General features: G+C 50.0%; 1 protein-coding gene across 1 annotated transcript in view; it reads left to right on the forward strand.

Annotated features, from left to right (window-relative positions):
• Positions 1–2,423: 2,423 nt before the first annotated feature.
• FRMPD3 (FERM and PDZ domain containing 3) overlaps positions 2,424–24,422 on the forward strand; it is an 80,127-nt gene continuing 58,128 nt past the window's right edge. The window contains exons 1-3 of the mRNA XM_061135884.1: positions 2,424–2,489; positions 18,809–18,963; positions 22,676–22,778. Of these exons, the coding sequence (XP_060991867.1) occupies positions 18,816–18,963; positions 22,676–22,778 (251 nt within the window). The 5' untranslated portion in view covers positions 2,424–2,489; positions 18,809–18,815. The remainder of the gene's footprint in view (positions 2,490–18,808; positions 18,964–22,675; positions 22,779–24,422) is intronic.

The following is a 24,422-nucleotide window of genomic DNA, read 5'->3' on the forward strand; positions in this document are numbered from 1 at the left end:
ATCATCGCTGCCTCTGATTTCCATCCTGGTTTGGCCCCAGAGCTGTGGGGTGCAGCTCCGGACTCAGCCAGCCATGGTCCCCAGAGGCCTCCCCGTTCTGCATTGGTTCTGTATTTTTATATGGAAGAAGCTTTGGGGTGACAGTCTGGTGGGAAGAGGGAAAGGAAGGAAAGAGGCTAGCAGATTTTTCTGGAAATGGTTTGCCTGGAAAGACCCTGTGTTTCCTTAGTCTGTGTGTTTACTTGGGGTAGCAGAGGGTAGGGGAGACTACTTTTGGAAATTTGGGAATATGTCTCGTAACTGTATTGCATAGCAAGTGTACTATTGTAATTTAGATTATAGGTCTATTTGACGGCACTTGCAGGAGAGAACTGAGCAAATTTAAGACCCTCCCAGAGGCTCCACTAGTTCTGTTGTAGATTTCAGTCAGCTGGACTGAACCCAGAACCCCTAGCTTCTGAAAGTGTAGAGCATTCACCCTGAGGGCCACCACTGCTGTGTGACATGAGCCCTTTGCTTCCTGAAAGGGTGTCTCTGGTGGCCTCAAATGGTTTCTACCCAGATATGTCCGGTGGGCTCAATGGAGGTGGGGGGGCGGGGAGGATGCTGCCATTGCCGGGAATTAGAGACCCAGAGACAAAACTGCCACCCATCCTGGTTCCACTCAAGTCCCCCAAACAATCTTCCTGGCTTAAGACCAGGTCATCACTAACCTTGGTGTCATGGGCACTGCTGATGGAAAACGATGTTTCACAGAGCAGAGACTCCTGTGAGTGCAGAATCACTGATTCGGGGAAGATGGAATTCAGTGCAATCAATTTGGGAGAGTCAGCCAGGATTTCTCTTAAGCTTTTTTTCCCAGCAGCCCCCTCCCACCTTGGAGACAGACTAATCCCTGACATTTGTCTAGTGGCTTTATACTTTTCAAAGCTCCTTCACATCCATTATCTCCATTGAACCTCAAGACACCCCCATGAAGTAGGAAGGTAAGGTGTTATTATCCCTGTTTGACCAACAAGAAAACTGAGGTCCTGAAAGGATACATGACTCATCCAGGGTCACACAGCTATTTAGTCGAAAGAACTAGGACTTTAAATGTGTTTCCTAACTACCAGCCCTGTGTGCCTTCCACCTCCCATGTAGACTCCCCCACAGAACTGTGGAGGTGCATAGTGGATGCAAATAAACATTTGCCAAATGAATGACTGAGTGAATAAGCAGGGCAAGGGAGGGAAGAATACAAGTTCTCGAACTGCTCTTTTTTACGATCAGAATAGAAGGGCAGGGATACTGTGTTATTTCATTTTAACCAGGAAGGAAGGAATAAGAGGCCTTTCCCATTTCACAGATGTCATTGCCATGGCAGGAAGATTAGGGTAGCTCCTATTAAGAACCTACGGGGCTCAGTCTCACCAGAAGGCTGCCTTCCACGCATTCTTTAAAGAGGAGTGGGTGGTGTGATCCCTGCAGTTCCCCAAGATTCTCCCATGGGTGTCTGAGAACACTGGCTACTTGCTCTTTTAAGGGCCCCTGCCCCTGCCACCTTTGATCTTTCTAGCATAACCCACACCTCGAAGACTCACTGGCTGTCTCCTGAATCACACCTGGAGATTACCTCCTTGACCTTTTTGTCTTCCACAAGGCCTGGCACTAGCAGGTGAATTGTCTGAGGTAAGGAGGGATGACTACTCCCTGGCACTAGCACAATGGTCAGGATCCTACCTCCCAGGGCCTCTACCCGCCACCTCCACCAGCAAACTGGCCTGGAGTTGCCACCTGCCCCTAGTCCTGTCTGGAAAATGGGGAAAGAGGAGGTGGGGACACAGGTATTCAAATAAGTGCTTTGCAGCAGCACAGAGTTGCTTTTGAGGCAGGTAGCAGTGAATTTGCCATCCTTCGTGTTTCTGAACTTGGCTTCCCAAATTATTCCCAGCTTATTCCCAGCTCTTGCATTTGGGTCTACTTGCTTTGCTCCCCTGAGCCTCGGTTTTATTTTCTGTACAATGGGGAGGATGCTGAGATAAGAAGATGATTGGAAAGCACAGTGCCCGGCACTTAGTAGGTGCTCACCCAGGGGCAGCTGGATCATCTGCCTGACACAGTACTTGGAGCGCCCCCCGCCCCCCGCTCCCCCGCGGAGGCCCGTTCAAGGGGCAGGATGAGGGCTCCTCCGCGGCGGATTGCGGGGCGGGTGAGAGGCAGCGGACGCCGTGTTTACCAGCTGCCTCGCTAGTTCGCCACCTCAGCTCAGCCGCGGCTCTGGGGCTGAGCCAGTCGCCTCCGTCTTTAAGATTCTGGTCACAGCGGGGCTGGGTTTCTCAGGCAGGCGTGATCTTTCTCTTCCTACAGACGCCGCTGCCTGCCGCTACCGTGCTACCGTCGGTGCTGGGCACAGCCTGGGGCAGCGCGAGGGGAGACAGCCAGAGGGTGGCCAGAGGGTTCCCCGGGCTGGGCAGCTGCCCAGCCCCGGCGCAAAGAGGGCCCCGACAGTAAGTACCGCCCTCCGAGCAGCCGGGTTTGAGATCGCCTAGGAAAGGATCAAAAGTGGGGCGCCCAGCTGGTGAGGCCGGTGTCTGTGGGGTTGGGGTGCTCGGGGTCCTCGCCGGCTCCACGCAGCGACTCCGGGCGGCACTGGCATGGGTCCCTGGTCCAGGGTTTGCGTCCGCTGGGCGCCAGCAGTCCATGGACGAGGGGACAGAGTTGGCGCGTCGAGAGCCGACATCCCTCCTTCTCCCATCCTGGGTCCCCAGGGAACCCTTCGGGTTGACAGGCCGCCCGCGTGCCCCTTCGCGGTGCCACTCGCTATAAAATTGGAAGACAAGATGCGCGGGGCTGAGGGTTTGGACGCCGCTGGAAAAGTGGCAGCTCAAGCGGGAAGTTTTCCGCTGGAAGTGGGGGTGGCCAGGGGGGCGGTGGTGGTGGGAAGGAGAGCTGGAAACCCAGACGCACTCGCCCGCGGGGCAGGGGCGACCCCTCCGGGGGACTCGGCCCCGCCCTCCCCGCAGCCGCCCCGCCCCCAAAGCTCAGCCCCCAGGAGGGAGCCGGGTATCTGAACTGCCGGGGTGGGCGGGGGGAGGGGGGGGAACGGGAAGGGGGGCCTCTAGGCGCCCTCCTCACAGCACCTAGTCTTCCCAAGGGCGTTTGCACCCAGACTGACTTGCCCTTTCGCGTTCAGGAAGCATTGCGAGGCTGAGAAACGAGACTGCCCTACGAGATGATGCTTACTTGTAGAAAGCTTGGCAGGGAAGATGTAGGCCTCTACCTGTCATTTTTTTTTCTTGAGCTGTGTACAGTTGGGGGGCGGGGAGGGTAGTGTGTGAAATCACAAAGGTGAGTTCGAGAGTACCAACGATCATAGTAGTTACTATTACTATATGCCAAGAATTGTGCTAAGCTCGTTAGGTAGTAATGAGAAGTCGTGTACAATAAGAACTGTAGCTGGTGTTCACTCAGTGCTTTCTGCATATGGGGACACAGTTGTTGTAAGTGCTTTACCTGTATTTAATCTTCAGAACAACTCTGTGAGATAAAACCTGATATTTTCCCCATTTTACACATGAGGAAATTGAGGTGGTAGAAACTGAGGGGTGGACAAGCCCAAGGTCCCACAGCTAGTGAGAAGCAGAGCTGGGCTTCCTACCCCACCCCCACCGTGATCGTCACTCCCTACTGTTAATGGCTAGAAATATGATGAGAACTTGACTTTAATGAAGTAATAATACAGGCTTTGTTTTCCCCACAGCAAAGCTTGCTTATTCTGTAGATCTGAAGTCAGGGCCCAAGGTCCAAAGAGATTTGCAACAATTTCAAATCATCCTCATTACATTCTGTGGTGAGAGGCAAACCTAGTGGGCTGTAACAGGACAGCAGATCATATTAGTATCTAAACATAACAACGATAACAGTCATTGCTAATAGCCATTAGTAATTGACACTTACTTTGTACCTTTCATCGTCAGGTAGGTACTTTGAAGTAGGTACTGTCGTGAGCCCCATTTTATAGATGAGGGAACTGAGGCTCAAGAGGTTAAGTAACTTGCCACAGAGTTGGGATTCCAGCCCAGATCTTCTGGCTCCAAAGTCCAGGTTGGACCAAACCTTTGGCAGATGTGCACCAACTCTTTGAGCCATCTCCTCCCCAGCCAGTTGCCCAGGGCTCTGCTCAGCATTGGAAAAGCCCCTGATGCTGGGAAAGATTGAGGGCAGGAGGAGAAGGGGGCGACAGAAGGTGAGATGGTTGGATGGCATCACTGACTCAATGGACATGAGTTTGAGCAGACTCTGGGAGATGGCGAAGGACAGGGAAGCCTGGTGCACTGCAGTCCATGGGGTCTCAAAGAGTCGGACATGACTGAGCTACTGAACAACAACTGCACTGTCCCCTCCATTTCCCAGCCCTCTGTTTGCATTGATGAAAGGATTGTACAAGTTGGTGGAGAAAGGGTTTCCTAAAGAACATGGAGCATTCTGCATGGATTTGGGTTTTGTTGTTGTACTAAGTCCTGGGCCTGTAACATCAATAAGTTGTTACGCTTTATAAGTTTTATTAATTAGACAAGTGTCTGGTCTGCTGGTTTGGAGCTGTTAATCTGACGTTATGGCTCTATCTGAGTACCTCTGTTCAGAATTGCTTTCTAAAAAGTTTTTAGAGCCTGATTTGCAGTGCTGAGCAAAGTCATCTCTCTACCTCCCAGGGAGGGAGAAAGGGCTTCTTTTTCTGGCAGGACTTCAATAACTGAGACTGTAGCCTGTGTAGAAATATTGCTGTTTCTATTGATTTTTGTCCCTCCTTCCCCCAGGATGGCCCCTGTGAACTGAACGAAATGTGGCCAGGTTTGGAGGGGCTCTTTCTGGGGCACAGGTGGCCCTGCAGTCGGGATATTTGTCATTTCGTACTATTATCCCTATCTTGTTCACAGAGTTGGCTTCCACAGACCTGCTGCCATGTGGGCATAATGGCGTTTGAGCTTTGTAGCTTTGGTCTCCATTATTATGGCTGGATTTCAGTGCATCCACTAGTGGGCCACCCTTTCTGCCTCTTCCCATGAAAGAGGGGTCTTCCATGTGTAGCTTTTGGCTGGTGTATAGATATGTGGCTGGTAACCCAGTGTTGGGCTGTGTCTCTGGTTGTGTCTGTGACCTCTTCTGAGTTCAGTGCATCATCTCAGAAGGCTACATGAAAGGGGCCACTGGGTAGCACTAGCCCTCCGCCCTCATTCCCATACCTAGAAATTAAATACTGACTTGAGTTATGCCTGATTTTTTTCTATGACCTTTTTTTCATTATACCAGCTTCAATAGCTAGAGGTTTCCCTCTTCACTGAATCTTTTCCTTTCCTGGAATGCCCTTCTCTGTCCGTCTGCTGGACTCCTCGCCTTCACCACTCAGCTTGGGGTGAGGGGGCTCTGGCGGGAGTCATAGGGTGGGGGGAAGAGCCCTCCTCTCTTTCCTATGGCATCCCCTGCTGCCCCTGTGGTGCCAGGCGACACATGGTTTTATATTTGTGTGTTGACATACCTGCCCCCACCTCAGACTGCAACCTCCCTGAGGGGAGAGACTGGCACTAGTTTTTCTTCAGTACCCAGCACTGTGCCTGGCACATAGTAGGTGCTCAGTAAATTTTTGTTGTGTGTATGAATGAATGCTATCTAAGAGCCTGTGGAGGGAGCCCCTGACTTACAATGAGGAGAATAGCTAATAAGGCTTCCCAGGTGGCACTAGTGGTAAAGAATACGCCTGCAATTCAGGAGACATGGGTTCGATCCCTGAGTCAGGAAGATCCCCTGGAAGAGGAAATGACAACCCACTCCAGTATTCTTGCCTGGGAAATCCCATGGACAGAGGACCCTGATGGGCTACAGTCCATAGGGTCGAAAAGAGTCAGACACTATTGAGTGATTGAGCACATAATAGCTAATAATAATAGCTCTGCTATTATTCTTCTTAAAAGAGGGCAGGTGGGAGCAGAGCTGGCATTATGATGTAACAGAGTCCCAGCTCTGCATATGTGAATCACTGAAAAAAATACAAATACCCTGTAATGCCAAAACCTGAATGCTTGGGGAAGGACTTTTCTGGTTAATAGAATGTTCTGGGTAATTCTGAGGATTAGGTAAAAAAAAAAAAAAAGTTATTTTTCTTACCCTTTTTGGTTCTTTCTACAATGTCTAGGTCTAGTTTTAAAACCAGAAATAATGAGTTGAGTCTTGGGGGTCCATCATTGAAACAGTGTTGCCAAGTAGGCAGCCTGTGGGTTCTTGGAATTCCTTAGGATCCTGTCTCCCTCAAGCCTGGTTGCACAGTTGGATGTAATCTCCTTAACACCCCCACAGCCACTCAAAAACAAGTCTATAGGCCCTTTGAGGTTTTGCAATTTTACTGCCATTCACATCCTGGAAACCAACTAACAACGTGCAGGAGGTGCTGGCTAACTCACACCTTATGAGATCGGCACCTGCTCTTGCCCTTAACTTTGTTAAAAATACTTTTATCTATTTATTTTTATTTTTTGGCTATGCTGGGTCTTCCTTGCTCTGCAGGCTTTTCTCTAATTGTGGCAAGCAGGAGCTACTCTTCATTGCAGTGCACAAGCTTCTCATTGTGATGGCTTCTCTTGTTGCAGAGCACAGGCTCTAGGGTGCACAGCTTCAGTAGTTGCGGCACATGGGCTCAGTAATTGCGACTCCGTCTCTAGAACACAGGCTCAATAGTGTTGCACACAGGCTTAGTTGCTCCAAGGCATGTAGTATCTTCCTGGACCAGGGATCAAACCTGTGCCTCCTGCATTGGCCGGTAGATTCTTTACCACCGGAAAGCACCTGCCCTCCACTTTTATTCTTGGGTGGAGGGTTCACCAACCTTGTTTCCCTTTCTCTGATCCCATAGAATCTTCTCTTTGCTTTAGGAAAAACCTTCTAATTTCTTACTCCCTCTCTGCAGGAAGATGCAATTAGGCAGAATAAAGGGTATCTCATTGCCCTGAAGCTGTAGTTGGCATCTCTGGATGCCTCCAGACAGCGTGACATGAGTTTACCAGGCCTCTGCTCACATAACCTCTTTTGTTGAGTTGCTTCTTGGCCTGATTTCTGCCCTGCCACCCCTCCCCCCATGGACCCAATGGACAGAGTTTTGAGCCAGTGCACAGTGGGGGAAGCCAGGGCTTGCTCCAGTTTGTTCCCTCATAAGAGGTGAGCCTGGTGCCTGCTGGGCTTGGTGCCTGGGCTTCAGCTACCACCTGCATCATCTCAGGCAAGGAGGGGGCAGATGGGCCATCTAGGCAAAGCAGCAGGAAGGATGTGCCTTTCTCTGTCCAGCCATGACTAGACTGGCTCCCTAAGAGGGCACTGCAGAGGAGACTTAATGCCCCAGCAGAGCCAGATGTGAGCAAGGGAGTGAGGAGAAAGTTTACTCGCTGTCTCCCTGGGTCAGCTCCAGCTGCCTGCTCCCCAGGCCCACTTCTCCCCAGCAACCCCCCAACACTTGGGCTGTCTTCTTCATGCCTCCTGCCACAGCCCCTCACCACCCCCTTCTGTCTCAGGGCCTGTTCTCCAGGCGCTCCTCTATCTCAAGGTCCAAATCTGGCCCCTCCTATAACCCCCAGCTGCAATTTCTCCAGAAAGCCTTCCCCTGTCATTCTGGAAATCTTCAGAGAGTGAATAAAGGTGAAATAAATAACTTCCCAGGGCCCTGGCAACTCCAAGATTCTCCAGCTGTTTAATCGGAGTTAGGCTGGGACCTCTCAGGCTGGCGGCCCAGGCCATGGATGCCTGGCAGGCTCACAGAGGGAAGGTAGATGGCGCAGCCAGCCTGCCGAGTAGCGGGCCCTCATTTGGCTTCAGGAGGTTTTGCCTGGAACCCTGTGCAGCTGGTGCCTGCCAAGCAGACCCCACAGGGCTGCTGTTGGAGTCCCAGGTCTTTGGCTGCTGGAGGTAGCTACTTATGGGGATATTCCCAACAGCCTCTGTTCACACCTGCTCCCCCTCTCTAGCCTCCAAGCCTTGTTTACAGTTCAGCCATGGGCAGACTAGAGGCTAGGATCCAAGAAAAGAGAAAGATCTGGGTGGCCAGGGACCCTCTCCCAGCTTAGTGTTCTGTGCCAGGGCTCTGCAGCCCGACCTGGCCTCAGAGAGGTATGCTCACTGAGGGGAAGAATTCAGGCCTGCTGCTCCCTTCCCTGCCAGCTCCACTTTCCCCATCATGACCATTCCCTCCCACCTTCTGGAATGTTCTTTCCATCCTATTTTTTCCTCTTGATCTCTTTCCTCCAAAAAATACAGCTTCTTATGGCTGAGAAATTGGCCCCAGTTGGGACAGTGTCCTGGGTTTTCTTCAGCCTGCTTCATATTTGCCCCTCGCTCACCCACATCCCCATCCATGAAATGGATACAGTCAGTGTGGCAGAATAGCAGTACCCTTCCCCAAAGAGATGGAGTGCGGTAAGTCCTATAACAGAGGGCTCTCGTTACTGTGTGGCCTACTGCTGGAGCCTGAGGACAGAGCTGGCAACAGCTTGAGGGTATTTAGAGAACAGGCGAGGCACAGAAGTGGGCCTCCAAAAAGCTAAGGCAAATGAGTTGGCGGGCAGTATCTCTGCCAGGCTTGCCTTCTTCAGCCCTGCCTTTTCTCCTTCACTGTCTCCAAAGCCCTCCTCTTGTCTCATATCTCCACTTCTGTCTGGGTTTCTCAGCTTCACCTCACCTCTCTTCTCCCTCCTGGCTCTGTCTGGCCCCCACGCCTGTCTTCCCCTCCACTCCTCACCTCTCCTGCTCTGGCTCGGTCAGTCTCTCTCTCAGCCTTCCTCAGAAATACTTCGTGTGTAAGTGGAGGGTGGGGGCCAGGATGCTCTTTGGAGTGACATGACAGTGCCTTCAAGCTCCCGTGAATATTTCATAGCTCCAGTCCCCCCTCACTGCCTCTGCCAGTGACAGGTGAGTGGGGGCTAAAATGCAAGGTTCTCCCCACGAACTCTGCCACGGCTCAGTGGCAGCAGCTTCAGACCTTGTGACCCATGGTGCCATATGGTACCAGCCTCACAGCTGGCACAGCCCTCACATCTGTCACTGGGCTGGCAGGGAGGCTGAGGAGCATATCTGGGCCTATTAGACAACATGTCTGAGTTTCTTGGATGTGTAGCCCCTGAGGGGGAGAAGTAGGGAGGGGAGGAGGCGGCTGCCCAGAGGGTCCACTGCAGCATCCTCTTAGAAGGATCATGGGGATGGTCTTTTGTGAGGTGACTCCAGGTTCTCAGATATTTGTGGAAGGACCAACAGCTTTGGTCTCTCTACCTGCTCCCTTGTGACCTGCTAGAATGGGTGACAGGTGTCTCCAATCCAGCCCTCTGGGGAAGAACAACTGTTTGGACAATGAGAAAATGAATCCAGATACCAGCAGGTTTTCCAGAAGATGCCTGTCCAGTCTCAGCTGAGGAAGAAGTGTCAGGGCCATGAAGACCTGGAGGGAAAGAGGGCAGAAAGCCCTGGAGGCAGCCCTGGGACAGTAATCGATTGAATTGTCTGCCTAGAGGCTCTTGGAAGGGAAAAGACTATCCAAAGTCATCCTGCCCACCCCTGGGCCTCTGGCCATTCTTAAAGAATAGTTGTTGCCCTTTAAAGAGACTTTTCTGTCCCAGGAAGGAACAGCCATTAGATTTCCCACCCTGATACTCTTCTAAGAACTGTAGCCATTTCTTATTAAACTTGTAGCCCTCCTTGTGTGCTTGCTTTTACTCCATTCTCTCCCTCTTTTTGTCTTTGGCCAGAGATGTTGAAAGGTTTCTTCCATGGACCAGACTCCCCATTTAGAAACCTGAGGCAGAGCCAGTAGGCATTTGATAATGAATTACATGGAATGGCCAGAGGATTCTAATCCTTATGCCTCAAAATCCATGTGTCAAGCCATTTATAAAATATTTATTATAGCACCCACTATGTGCCATGTACACACTAGATGGTGGAGATACACAGTTGAACAAAAGAGACATAATCAATACTCTTATGAGGTTTACAGGCAAATAATCACAGAAATGAGTCTATAATTACTGATTCTGATGAGTATCATGAAGGAAACAGATCAGTTTACAGTGTTAGGAATATCAAGGGACAGAGTTTTCAGGGAAGACCTCCGCAAGGAGGTGATATTTACATGAGACTTGAAGGAAGGATGATTGGCCACGTGAAGAATAGGGAAAGAGGTTTCCAGGAAGAAAGGAATACCAACTGGGAAGGCTTCAAGGTAGCATAGAGCTTGATCAGAAACTGAGAGGAGGCTAGTGGGGCCAGATCGTTCTAGGCAAGAGTAAGAAAGATCCCTTGGAGGAGGGCACAGCAACCCACTGCAGTGTTCTTGCCTGGAGAATCCCATGGAGAGAGGAGCCTGGCAGGCTACAGTCCATCGGGTCGCACAGAGTCGGACATGACTGAAGTGACTTAGCACACACGCACAAGAGAGGTTTGGCAAGGAAGAGATCGCAACAGGGCCTCATAGGCCATGCAAAAGAACTTTGGATGTTCTTCACTTGCAGTGGGAAATGTCTTCAGGGTGTTAAGCAGAAGAGTGACGGGATCTGATTTGGGCTTTTGCAATATCTATAGGGACCAGGCTTAAAGGGGGGCAGCAATGTCTATAGGGAGACCAGAAAGAAGGCTGCTGCAGCAATCAAGGAGAGAGATGATGGTGGCTTGAACTGGGTGACAGTCATGGAGATTGAGAGAGTTAGTCAGATTCTGAAGGAATAGCTGCAAGCATTTACTGAGGGGTTAGAGGTGAGGGTGAGGGAAACAGAGAGACAGGACACAAAAATGACTCTAAGGTTTCTGGCTTGAGTCACTGAAGAGATGATAGTGCCATGTACTGAGATGAGGAGGGCTGAGGGAGGCCTAGGCTTGAGGGGGAAAAATTCGAGTTCAGTTTTGGACATGTTAAATTTTCAGTTCCCATGAGACATGGGAGCAGAGATGTCAAAGTAGATCGTTGGACTGTAGGAGTCTGGGGACTCACAGAAGAGGTGTGGATAGAATGGAAATTTGGGAGTTGTCTGCACATAGATTGTATTTCAAGCCAGGGGACCGATGAGATCACCTGGGAAAGAGAATCTAGAGAGAAGAGAAGGTCTGGGAAGTTGGGAAGAAGGTCTGAGTTGGGAAGAATTGTGGTATCCAGTGATTCGGTGCAGGAGGAGAAGCCCACAAAGGAGACTAAGAAATATTGGGCAGAAAGGTAGTTGGAGTGTCAGGAAACAGTCACAGAAACCAGAGGAGGAGAGCCTCCCAAAAAGGAAGGAGTGGTCAACTGTGTCCAAGGGTGGTTAGAGGCTGAGTAATACAAGGACTGAGAGAAAACCATGAAGGCCGTTGGTGGCCTTAACAAGAGTGACTCTGTGGACTTAAGAGATGTAGGAACTAGGTTAGAGTGGATTGAGGAGCAAGTAGAAGATGAAGACATGGAGAAAATATTTGTAGAAAACTCTTGAGCAATTTTGCCATGAAGGGGATCAGGAAGTGGAGCAATGTAAGGGGATTATGGAGTGGAACCAGGTCGTTTCTGTTAGTTTTCTTAAGGATAGATGATTCCATCGGTATGCTAGCTTGATTCTGGAGAGATGAAGGGATTGATGTGAATGCCCAAAGGAGGGAAGTCTTTGAGAAGACGAGAGTCTTGTTTATGGTACTAGGGCATAACTGAGCAGATCTGCCATTGACAGAAGAAACTAAAGATCCTCCATTTTAGTAGGAGGGAAAACAGAGTCATGGGTACAGATGCGAGAGGGTGGTGTATAGATTTAGTGGTGGTAAGATAAAGGAGCTCCCATTTGATGGCTTATGTTTTCTCAATAACATACAGGACAAGGTCATCAGATGAGATTCGTTGGGATAAATGGGGAGGTGGAGCTGATGGAGGAGAGGAGGAGCTATAAAATAGTCATCTTAGAGAGTGAGAAAGTGGTGGCCAGACAGTGGAGACAGTATTGGGCTGGCCAAAAAGTTTATTTGGAATTTTTCATATGATATAATGGAAAAACTCAAACTTTTGACCAGCTCAATAGAATGGTGGTTGTCAGTGACTGTGGGGATGGGGGAAATGGGGTGTCAGTATTTAATATGTACACAATTTCACTTTGAGAGGATGAAAAAGTTCTGGACACAGGTGGTGGTGATGGTGGCACAACAATGTAAGTGTATTTGATGCCACTGAACTATATGCTTTAAAAAATTATTAAGATAGTAAATTTTATGTTAGACACATTTTCTCACAATAAAATAAAAAGTTAGAGCAGAGGGGAAGATCACATATGACTAGTAACATAGTCAATGTCACTGTGGGGACTACGCAGGATATCATGGACAGCAATGGAGAGAGAGAGGTAGAGGTGGATGGCAGGCGTATTCCACAAGGGAGCAGTATTTGGGCAGAAGGAAGGAGGAGGAATGGCACTGGCAAGCAAGGAGACACCTACCTGCCCTCCCCCACTACACACACACAGGCCCTGAAGGTCTTGAGATTTGAGAGGGAAAAAAATCCAGCTTCCTGTTGAGAGGGCTTGGTGGGCAAGTGATGTCCTCAAGGAATAAGGCCGGCTTCCATTGAGAAAGAGGCAAAAGGGCACTTTCAGAGAGTCAATGAAAGATACAGAGGAGTTTGCTGTTGACCAAAAATTCCCGAGGGCACCACAGAAGAGTTCAAAGGGGAGAGAAGGGTGGCATTAGGGGGTGAACAGATGCCTGTGGGGATGAGAACCCCTGGGTTCTGAGGGATGACCAAAGTTGAATGGACTTCTCTCTGGTGATGATTGAGGTTAACAGGCATGGGAGGCCCCCTGGGCTGAGTCTCCCATGTAGGAGGGTGGACTTAGAGGCATGTAGGGAGTCAGTTCTGGGGCTGGAGTCTCCCACCTATCCCCTCTGCTGTGGTGGCTTCAGGGGAGGCTGCTCTGACACACAGTACTGGCGTGGCCCTCTGTTCCCTGGCAGAGCAGCAGTCTGCTGACTCTCCCCCAACATCTCTTCATGCCTGTTACTTACCCACAGGTTCTTGGCCCAAATCATGCGAGAAAATTGGCTCTGGAGTTGGACGGACCTGGGTTGACATTGTAGCTACACCACGGTGTAAATAGACGGATGTCACGGAGTAAATTTATCTCTTTTCCCCAATCTCAGTTTCCTCATCTGTAAAATGGCAATAAGATCTACTCACGGGGTTGTCATGAGGCTGGAGTGAGGCAATATGTGCATAGTACCTGGCATACCACAAGTCCTCAATAAATGATAGCTGTTGTTTTCAGCACTGTCCTCTCTCAGCATCGTCCTCGCCTTACTCTCAGATGTTGTGTGAGACCTCAAGGTATGCTTTGACTGATCAGACTCTTCAGGGTAAATGGTGCTCCATCTCTCCAGATCTTTCTCTCCTTTCCCCTAATTCAGCCTTACCTGTCATTTCTTATCCTTATAGATCACTCCCTATTCTCTCCTGGGGTAAATATGATTCAGCCAGTCAGTCATTTGTTTGCATGGCTTTCTGTATCGTTTCCCCAAGATAGCATTTGTGTTTTAACTGAGGCCTTCAATGCCATAAACCAATGGAATGAAAGCACCTTATCCCTCCCACCTGATTGTGGCCCTCCCATTGTCTGACAAAGGTGTTCTTTTATATCTTGCTCCTCAAAGTGTGGTCCATGAACAAGCCACCTGGGCACCACCCTGGAATTTGCTAGAATCTTAGACCTAACTCCAGATCTAGTGCATCAGAATCACTCTAGTACTACCCCCAGGTGGTGCAACTACACACTCAAGGGTGAGCTACCCTGCTTAGAGTAAGTGAGCCCGTGAGGGCTCCTTTAGCAAAAGAAGGGTTTTGTGTTCAAGCTCCTGAAAAGAGGGCACCCAGAGCAGCTCTTTCAGCCAGGATCTCTCATTCCTGCCACAAGGAGAAGATGGCATCTCCCGGGGTCCCAGCTGCCACGTGGGATCTCTGGAGCTTTCAGGAGAATCAGCCTCCTGTGATTGGAAGCAGAGGGCTAATTGGCCCCATGTGGCTCCACAGCCTGCCAGTTTCAAGGGGAGCAACAGGACTCCCCAAGGAGCCAATAAATATAAAGAAGAAGGAGCCAAAGGCAAGGAGGGATGGGGAACTCAAAGCTGATGCCTGGGAGTTAAGCTGTTAACTTTTCTATCTTCCTGCCCGGAAGTGCAGGGGAGAGAGCAGCAGTTCACAATCAGTCCATTTTCTCAGTTCACCTGTCCTTCAACCACATCCTGCCTAGCAACAGTTGTCAGCATGAGCTCCAGCCACCAGCTCCTCTTTAGACAGAGATGCGGGGTGGGGGGTGGGGGTTGTTGTTGGTGGTGGTGTAGGGGATCAATTTAGCCCACAAAGGAACTGGAGTCAGGGTGTCCACAGGGAGCCAGGGCATCTTATATTGGGGACAGTTGCTTGGAAAATGAGGGGGCAGAGTGCCTCTTGGGGCAGCTGCTTAGAGGCCAGGAGTTGATGGGGGAAGGGCCCAGACTGTAGAAAGCGAAGTTTATCTTCAGCCCTTATTCTCTGCTCTGCCTGCCACCCCAAATGATGCCACTGGTAAGATCACCACCTCTACATCTACATGATACATTTAATCTTCTAAAGTGTTGCTGTAACTATGATCTCATTTCCTTCTCCCAATGACGCTGAGTGAATGGGATCCAAGACAGATGAATTAACATGAGGACCAGCCTGTCAGACTTGGCCAGGATGTGGAGAGCTGCTGGCTGCAGGGTTAGGCCAATCCTGCGATGGAAACTAAATAGCCAGAAGGTCCAGGACCTTGAGTGGGTATAGATGGGGGTGCTGGGATTGTGGGCCCTGTCCAAGAAATCTGGCCCCAGCTGAGTCCCTCATTGGCCTCCACCTTGGAGTCTGGGCTGGAGGAGGAGCAGAGACCTAGTCTGTTTAGCGACTGGGAAGTGATAATGGATGTGAAAGGACCTTTTTGTTGGATGAGATAATGGGTTTAAGAATAAAAAAGAAATAAGCACTTGGCTATAAAGTGTTGTTATCATTAGGCAGAAGAGAAAAGGCTAGATCTTTACCCAGGTCACTGACCAGAGAGGGCAAGCCTGGTGCAGGCTGAAGGGATATACCTTTGGGGACCTTGGGTAGGAACAGGACAGATTGAAGGCACTGTGTGGTTTGAAGAACAAAATAGCCGATCCCAGAAACAAAGCTGGGCGGAGGGCGGGGAGAGAGGACCATAAGCTGTGGCTGCTTCATAATTTTGTTCAGAGTTGCCCGGTTTGATGAGACCAGAAGTCAAACATCTTTCAAAGTCAAAGTGCGTATTTCCTCCAGGAGGGCAATCATGTGGCCCGTGGACAACTGAGCTGCTGTCATCCATTACCACTGGCCTTCAATGTCACTCCCAAGTCTTTATGCACTGAGCAAATTTCGGAGGGACTGACTGAGCCTCAGACACTGAAAGATGCCAACCCCAGGAGGGTGGGGACAGCTGCCATTTGCACTGCAAAATGGTGTTCCAGTATGTTAAAGGAGGGGTTTCTTCTCTGACCACAGATGCTGGGAAGGCCCAAGCAGTGCGAAAAAAGACTCCTTGCAGAATTGGGGGAGAATCTAGTGGTTGGTACTGTGGTAATGGTAAAAAATTTGCTTGTCACTGCAGGAGACACAGGTTTGATCCCTGGTTAGGGACGATCCCCCGGAGAAGGAAATGGCAACCCACTTCAGTATTCTTGACTGGAGAATTCCATGGACAGAGGAGCCTGGCAGGCTACAGTCCATGGGGTTGCCCATGGACACCCATGGGGGCACAACTGAGCACAAGGAAGAACTAATTAGGGACAGGTAGTCCAGCTCTGTCAGAGACAACCCAGGGATGAAGTGCTCCAGTCACACCTGGAGACATGCCTGTGGCTGTGGGAGAAATAGCTGGGTCCCCTGTGAAAAGATAGGGGCCACCCATGGACAGAGCTTAGCCTCTTGTCTCTCTTCCCATCAGTGCCATTTTCTGACTACCCAGCATAGGTCCTACTTCCTCCAGGGAGCCCTTCAGTCCTCCACTCCCTTCTGTGAACATACTATTGGGACCTTAATTATGAACTTCATATACTATTCTTATGGGCTCCCTGATAGCTCAGTGGTAAAGAATCTGTCTGCAATGCAGAAGACCTGGGTTTGATCCCTGGGTTGGGATGATCCCCTGGAAAAGGAAATGGCAACCCACTTCAGTAGTCTTGCCTGGAGAATGCTATGGACAGAGGAGCCTGGCGGGCCACAGTCCTTGGCATTGCAAGGAATCGGGACACGACTGAGCAACTAACACTTTGACTTTTCTTACTATTCTCAGTTACCACTCTCATTCTCCTGTTCAGTGTACACTTGTCTGTTCCCTCTCCCCCAGCCCCAGACTGGAAGATCTTTGAAGGCAGAGATCTGTAACTTCTTGTGCCCCCTACCCAAATCTCCAACTGTGTGAGTAGGCACTCAATAAATACTTGTTGATGGATTAACATAGTCCAAACGGTAAAGCAGAACACTTGGGTCACAAAAGGCTCTTAGCTTGTTGGTTCCCCTGGCACCAGGAGTATCTCTTTTCATGAGTATTGGTGGTACTTCAAGGCCCAGTGGAGACTGGAGTGTCCCTAGCTTCATAAAAATAAAAAGGGAGGCTGCAGTGACCGGGGGGCCCTGAGCACAGGACAGGGTATCGAGCGCTGTCATGCGTGTGTGGGTCTTCCTTGTGGTGTCCCTGCTTCCCACGCCACAGCCTGTGTAGCCCGACAGGCTCTCATTGTCCCGGGTGCCCTGGCTGGAGCCCATGGCAGAAATGAGCTGGTGTCACCCCAAGCAGAGGCCCTTTTAGGGCCAGTGAGCTGAGATCAGGAAACAGGAGGCCAAGGGCTCATTTGGGAAGCAGCCCCCATGGTGAGGCACAATGGCAGCTGTGAGAAGATCCTTTATGGCTCCCTTCAAGCCTTCTAGTGCCTGCCTGCCCCCAGGAGCAGAAATGAGAGAGGGGCCAGCCTGAGGCCACCCTAGCTGAGCCCTTGTCCTGGAAGGGTGCCTCTCCAGAACACCAACTAGCCATATTCCAGCTCCCAACTAACTTTCTGTCAAAGAGTGACCATTTGTCTTACCCAGTGTGAAACGGAAGGAGCCAGTTCCTGAAGTCATCTTCAGGAGCCTTGACCTCGCCCTGGCAGCCCCTTCCACCTCCCTAAGGGACACCAGACAGAGCCCAAGCCAGCTTGGGTGCAGCCATAGTTGATGTGGTCAGATTCCAATCAGCCACGGTCCATCTTTCTTCCTGAGTTCTTCTATGAGAGAGATAAGTCTGAGACTATGAATTTCTCTTTTACACAATTACTCTAAATCTTCCCACCCTCCCCCCATCGATAGTCCTAAAAGCTCCTCTCTAATTAGCAAATCTGTGTCCTGATAAACAACCTAATTGTTTACAACCGTTTGCTCCTGAGGAATTTGGAATTCTTAGTTAGTCAACAATCACTCTCCTAGTGTCAGGACCTCCCACTTCTTTTCCAAATCTTGCACTAGTTTGATTAATTAGCTCCTGGCCCTCTGTATCTTGTTCAGAAGGGCCCTGCCTGGAACCTTAGTTTTTCAGAAACTCATACCAAGACTAGGAAACTCAACCTCATTTATTAGGCCAGAAAGCCTCTTGGCTCTGGTCCCCTCTCTTCCACCTCCACCTGCCCTATCCTGCCTCCCAGTCATTCATTTCCCTTTTCACCTCTTTTCTGCCCCTGAACCAAGTGCCTTCACACAGCCCAGGGTCCCCACGCCTTCACTCCTTAGGGCTCTTCATTCAAATACTGAGCTCAGACCCATCCTTGCCTGCAATATGCTTCACCCTGGCCCTTGATATTAACCCTTTATAAAGTCCTGGTGTAATTCTGAAGCTTCATTAAGATCTGTTATGGGCATTGGAGCACCATCTATAATCTCTCCCAAGTATCAGGGCAGCGATTTCTCTTCTCCCAGCTCACCTGGGTTCAGGTCTGCTGACAGCCTCCAGCGATGGTTCTTCCCACTTGCCCTTAGCAGCTGTTCTCCAGCTGTCCCATTAACTGAGATAAGTTGGCATTGGGACTCCCCTGGTGGTCCAGTGGTTAAGAATCTGCATTTCTGCTGCAGTGGACACAGGTTTGATCCCTGGTTGGGGAACTAAGATCCCACATGCCGTGTGGTGTGGCCAAAAAACAGCAAACAGAAGTTAGCATTATGCACAGTTGTATAAGGGACTGGTCCTCCATGTGAGTCTGTTTGTTTTCATATGGCATCTCAATATTTTCTTTTTATATATGACCTAAGGGATATTAAAATTTTAAATTACACAAGGACTTCATGAAGGTGCTCCACACTCTAAAATGACTTCACATTCCTTCCCCACGGCCTTGCCTGTTTTGCAGTCCCTTCCCTCAAGGTTTTGGTTTCTCTCAGGGAGTTAATAGCCAATTCCATGGGTGATACCGGTTAATCTTCCAACAAGACATTTGCCTTTAGGCTCCTTCTGAGTCCCAGTATCTTGAGGAAAGGACGGACTCTAATGTCAGGCTCCATGGCACCCATGTCCTCTGTTGGCCCTGGCCCTATAGACAAATGGCTTCTCCTTTCTAGACTCTTCTTTCTCCAGTGTGAAATACGCATCGGTCATCCCTTCTGCTGGTGCCAGAGGATGTAGGAAGCAATGTGCGTGAACTCTCAGCTGCCATGGCCAGCACCCTTATCGGCATCCCTTCCAGCTGCTCTGAGGCTTAGCTGCCTTTGCCTCTTCTTTTGCTCCCATCTTCCCCTCCCCCTCAGTCATGTGATGCAGGAAGAGAACGCAAATGATATGGAATGTGAGCAGCTGCCGGCAGAGACGCTGCGACAAGTGACCATTCACCGGGACCCTATATATGGCTTTGGCTTCGTGGCTGGCAGTGAGAGGCCTGTGGTGGTGCGATCTGTGAGGCCAGGTAGGTGTCACTCAGAGTGTCCCCCTGGCCCTGGCTCCCACCCCCCCCCAAACACCCACACATCGTCCCAGAGAAAAGAGCACCCAAGTATACTGAGTTGCCAAGGAATTCATGAAGAGTGGGTGAAGACTTGCCAGCCAATAACTGTGTGAGGGAGCTGGTTTTTAAAGATTTATCTACACACAACACTGAGGCTGCAGTTGATAATTTAGTAGGGTCTGGGTCTTAACAAAACTTGCCTTTTCATAGAACCTTCACAGAAGAGCCATACTGCCTTGAGTGAGACATACCGATCTGATTCAGTTCAACAAGTATGTACTGACTGCCTACTCTAAGCAAGGTTATAGGGAAATACAAGACAGAGTTCCTGCCCCCAAGAACCTAATCATCAGGCTGTGGAGACTAGTACACGCTCACCAAATAGGTCATCCAGTGAAGGCTGGAGTCAGGATATAGACCATAGGTGGCAGAGAAGGGGAGAGAAAGTGAAATCTCTGAAGCCACAGGGGCAATACAATACCTACCACTGATGAAGCCCCCTAGAGTGTACAAATTTACGTCATCTTGTTCAGTGCTTGCAGCTGTGTCCACAAGGTAAGGAATACCATTCCCATTTTACAGATGAGAAAACTGAGGCAGAGAGGAAGAGAAATGGCATGTCCAGGGTCACCCCACTAGGAAGTAGCAGAGCTAGGATTTGCATCTGTGCCTGTGTGATGCCACTGAGGGGGGGCGGGAAGCAGGGCTTGAATGGGATCATGCAGGGTGGACCAAGCGCAAGCCCACCAGAACTGTGAAAGCCTGCCATTATGAATGAAATGGGAAAGGGCCTGAGCACTGTTTTATTCCAAATCTTGCTAGGCATTGACAAGAAAAGACAGACGGAAAGGAGCTCTATTCCTGAATTGCTGGGCCTGAGGCTTTAGATGTTTACAACAGTTTCTTGCTCAGTCAAGAGGAGCAGCCGGAGTACAAACTGGTCTAGCAGAAAGTTGATGAATTTTGCAATCCTCCAAGGAAAAGAAAAAGATTTTTGTAAGCTTGCTCTTCAACTGGAGGGCATAAAGTAAAAAAAAAAAAAAAACAATTCAGTACAGGAGTTTGTGGCTGACCTAAGGCTCCTGAGGTAGTCATACAGTTTGGCAAAAGGTTTTTGAGTCTCTGATCCAAAATCAAATTTATCCTGGGAAAGAGGGACCAGATAAAACTTAGTAACAGATCACCAGGAGACCCTGGTTTAACTTCAGAGGAGACAGATTTCACAGGGTTGCTGCAGGTGGTCTGAGAATAAAGAAGAAGGGGTTGGAGGAGTGGAGAGAAGAAAAGCCACAAGGGAGACCACAGGAGGCCATGGGGCCAGCAGGCTGATCTCAGACCTGCCTCCAGCCCAGGTGCTCCCCCATCCAATGCAGAGAACTTGATTTTCAGACTGCAAGAAAAGATAAGATGCATCCTACAGAGGAACAGTTAAGGCTGAACAAGCCAACAAACCATTCCATGAAAATAGTAAGTAGACTGAGCCATCAGAGAGCCAAGGCCTGTGATGGAGACCAAGTTCCATGAGGACCTCCTCCATTGAAAGAAAGGAAGGAGGGATGAATGGATGGACAGGAGAAAGGAAAGAAGGGAGGGAGGGAATAGGTAGAATGGCCTGTACCTAATAGATTGGCATATTTGGCAGAAGTAGATAGGAGGAATGCCTTTCGTGGTGGCTCAGTGGTAAAGAATCTACCTGGCTCAGCGGGTAAAGAACCCGCCTGCAATGCAGGAAACACACGAGACATGGGTTCAATCCCTGATTGGGGAATATCCCCTAGAGGAGAAAATGGCAACCCACTCCAGTATTCTTGCCTGAAAAATCCCATGGGCAGAGGAGCCTGGCAGGCTGCAATCCAAAGGATCACAGGGAGTTGGGCACAACTGAGTAAATAAGCACAGTGTACTGTGTGCCAATGCAGGAGATGTGGGTTTGATCCTGTGTCGGGAAGATCCCCTGGAGAAGGAAATGGCTACCCACTCCAGTATTTTTGCTTAGAGAATCCCATGCACAGAGGAGCCTGGCGGACTACAGTCCATGGGGTTGCACAGAGTGGGACATGACTGAAGCAATGAAACAACATCAAATAGGAGGAATGAAATGAGTGGAAGGAACTGTCTCTTGGAAGACATAATAAGTACCATTTATTGAATTCTTACCAACATCAATCAACTGTTTTAAGTGCTCTACATCCATCATCCCATTTATCCTCCCAACATTCTTCTACTGTTATTTTTCCATTTCTTAGATGAGGAAAGAGAGATTCAAAGAGATGAAATGTCTCATCCAAGGTCCCACAGCCATTGAGTTGTAGATTTGAGTTGAGCGTCCAAGCCTGACTTGCTGCAAAGAGTGGGCTCTTTACCACCAGGCTTCCTGTTTCTGACATCCCTGTGCTGTTAGGAGAGTGGGTTGGGGGCCTTTGCAGTTGGAGTGGGGAATCCTGCTCGCTGAGCATACAGGCCTCACCCTCAGCACACAGGCCCCACTCTCCAGAGCCACAGAGTGATGCTCAAGTGACATGGTGACCTGGTTGTTGTTCATGTTTGTCATATTTACACAGCGCACTTTTTTTGCAGAGAGAGGAACAATTGGGATCTGACCCTTTCAAGTGGATCCCAACAAGCATCCAGGCTGGGTTGAGAGTGAGACATGTCCTTAAACATGTCCTTAGACGTGTCCTATTTTGGGTTTGAGTTAAGCTGAGTCCTACTTGTCATTCTCCTTAAATCTCTAAAATCCTTTTCTCCAAGGAGATCTTTGCTAAGCACCAGAGGCAACACAGCCTAGGGCGCCCCTCCAACCCACCCTTTACCACCATTAGGAAGGTAGGGCCCTCAGGCAGGTCTGCTTTCTAAACCTCAACAGTAGACATGAGAAGGAGAGAAAGCAAATTTCCAACTGCCAGTGATTTAGGGTCAGTGCCTTGTTCCTCTCATTTCTGAGACAGCAGCATGTCTCTTAAGTGAGAGAAAATAAATGTCTTTAGGGCTTCCCTGGTGGCTCAGATGGTAAACAGTTTGCCTGCAATCCAGGAGACCTGGGTTAGATCCCTGGCTTGAGAAGATCCCCTGGAGAAGGGAATGGCTACCCACTCCAGTATTCTTGCCTGGAGAATTCCATGGACTGAGGAGCATGCTGGACAGGCTACTGGAGTTGTAAAGAGTCGGACATTAACACTTTCACTTTAGGTCCCTTAGTTCATCCCCCTGTCTCCAGGGAAGTGAATGCCGACATCCCTCCAGACCAGTGAGTATGAATTATATTCAAATAAGAAGATTCCTCACCCGCTCCTGTCACCTGTAACCCCTCCAATAGTCTGGAAGCCATGTCTTGTGCCCAAGCAGATCCCTCCTGGTGAAACCGAAGTTTGTGCTCCTCACTAGGTCCGAGCCGGGAATCACTGGTGAACCTCGCTTGAGCACCAGGCCTTTGCTACCACACCACTCCCAGCCTAAGCAGGGCCATTCCATTCTCTTTCTCCAGCCCTCTGCCCTCCACTTGCTACAGGCAACAGCAGCCCAGGGCTCAAAGAGTAGCCCTGTCAGTGGCACCACTTGGCCTGCATCTCCTGCAGGCCTCAGTGCCCACAGCCGCTCCGTCAGGCACTGGTGACTCCCTCCCACCCAGGCCTGTGCTTTCCCAGCCCTCATACCTCTCTCCTCTCCTCCACAGGAGGCCCCTCTGAGGACAAGCTCCTGGCTGGTGACCAGATTGTGGCTATTAATGAGGAGGACGTGAGTGAAGCCCCCAGGGAGAGGTTCATAGAACTCATCAGGTAATAGGAGCCTCTTGGGCCTTGCGAGAGCTGAGCACAGCTATCCCCATCCCACCGATAGCGTAACTATGGCTGCCACAGCCCTCCCTGGCTAAGAGAGAGGGGTCCTCCCAGGGAGAGCAACCCAAGCCAGGGCTTCTGGGTACCCAGAACTTCCAGGGCCTGAGGGCCCTCACACACTCTGGCATAACCTCATTCAGTGATGTGAAGAGACACAAAGAACAGGCCCCTGGCAGAGTTCACCTCACCTCCCTTCACCCAACAACTCCCCTCACCCAAGCCCTTTGGTTTTCAACTTAACTGTGCAGTGACTACTGCGAACAAGTGAGTGACCAATGACATAGACCAAGTGAGTAAAGAATGAGAAGCAAACAAGCCATTCAAACAACATTCTGAGATAAGCACAATGTGAGCAAGACATTGTTTCTCACCTGCCACTCTCTTCCCGCCCCCCCCCCCCCAAAAAAAAACCACAAGGAGAATAAAATCCAAATGCCTGGCCAGTGGGTTGAGGCATGGAACCTGCCATGTTGGATTTTGCTCACAGTGTGTGTGACCCCTTAGTGTCCTCCCCAGATGGGGGCAGGTCAGAGAGAGAAAGGAATGTGAGGGGGACCACCACTGTCCATGGAGTCATCACACTGACTTTTACCCTCCCTTACTTCTATATATGGGGCTTCCCTTGTGGCTTAGTAGTAAAGAACCCACCTGCCAAAGCAGAAGACGCAGGTTCGATCCCTGGGTGGGGACGATCCCCTAGAGGAGGGCATGGCAACCCACTCTAGTATTCTTGCCTGAAGAATCCCATGGACAGAGGAGCCTGGCAGGCTACAGTCCACAGGGTCTCAGAGTTGGACGCAACTGAGCAACTAAACAACAACAACCTCTGTATATACCATACCACCACATATCACACTACATACCTCTTCCCCCCACACACCATGCCACCACACACCACATAAACACACACATCCCCATGCATACCATACACACATAAACACAAAACACGACACCACACACCACACACACACACACACACCATGCACTAAAAACATGCCCATACCCACAGGTACCACATGCTCACACACACACACCTGTGCCATAGATACTCCCCCACCCCACACACGTATCACATGCACACACACGTACCACCCCCATGCCCCCTTGCATAGACACTTTGATAAGGAGTGAGACAATAGAAGTGAGAGAGGAATTAGATTCTTTCAGCTCTAAATTCCAGGGGATAACCTTAGTTTGGGGGACCTCAGCTATCTATCCTCACATGCTCACTCTCTTTTTCTCTCTCTCTCTCCCTGGCGTAGTCTGCTCCATCTCTGCCTCCATCTCCTTCAACCCTTCTCCCTTTGGAGTGTTTCCATCCCACTCATCTTTCTTGTTCTCCCAAAGCCCACCTGCCTCCAGAGCCCCTCCCTCCCCTTCAAAGGCAGAGGAGTGATGCCCCCTTGCTACCTCTGGAGGGGTTTGCACTGCCCCTTCCTGAAGTCCAGAGCAGGTCTTCCTCCACAGGCTCCCCCTCCAGCCCAATATCCTGGTATGTGTCTGGTCCTTAATGACCCTTAGTTTGGCCCTTCTCCAAGTTCAGTTTGTCCATTGCATTCCCCCACTCTGCACCCTTCATGGTCC

The sequence above is a fragment of the Dama dama genome, chromosome X (assembly GCF_033118175.1).
Source record: "Dama dama isolate Ldn47 chromosome X, ASM3311817v1, whole genome shotgun sequence".
Classification (NCBI taxonomy): Eukaryota; Metazoa; Chordata; class Mammalia; order Artiodactyla; family Cervidae; genus Dama; species Dama dama.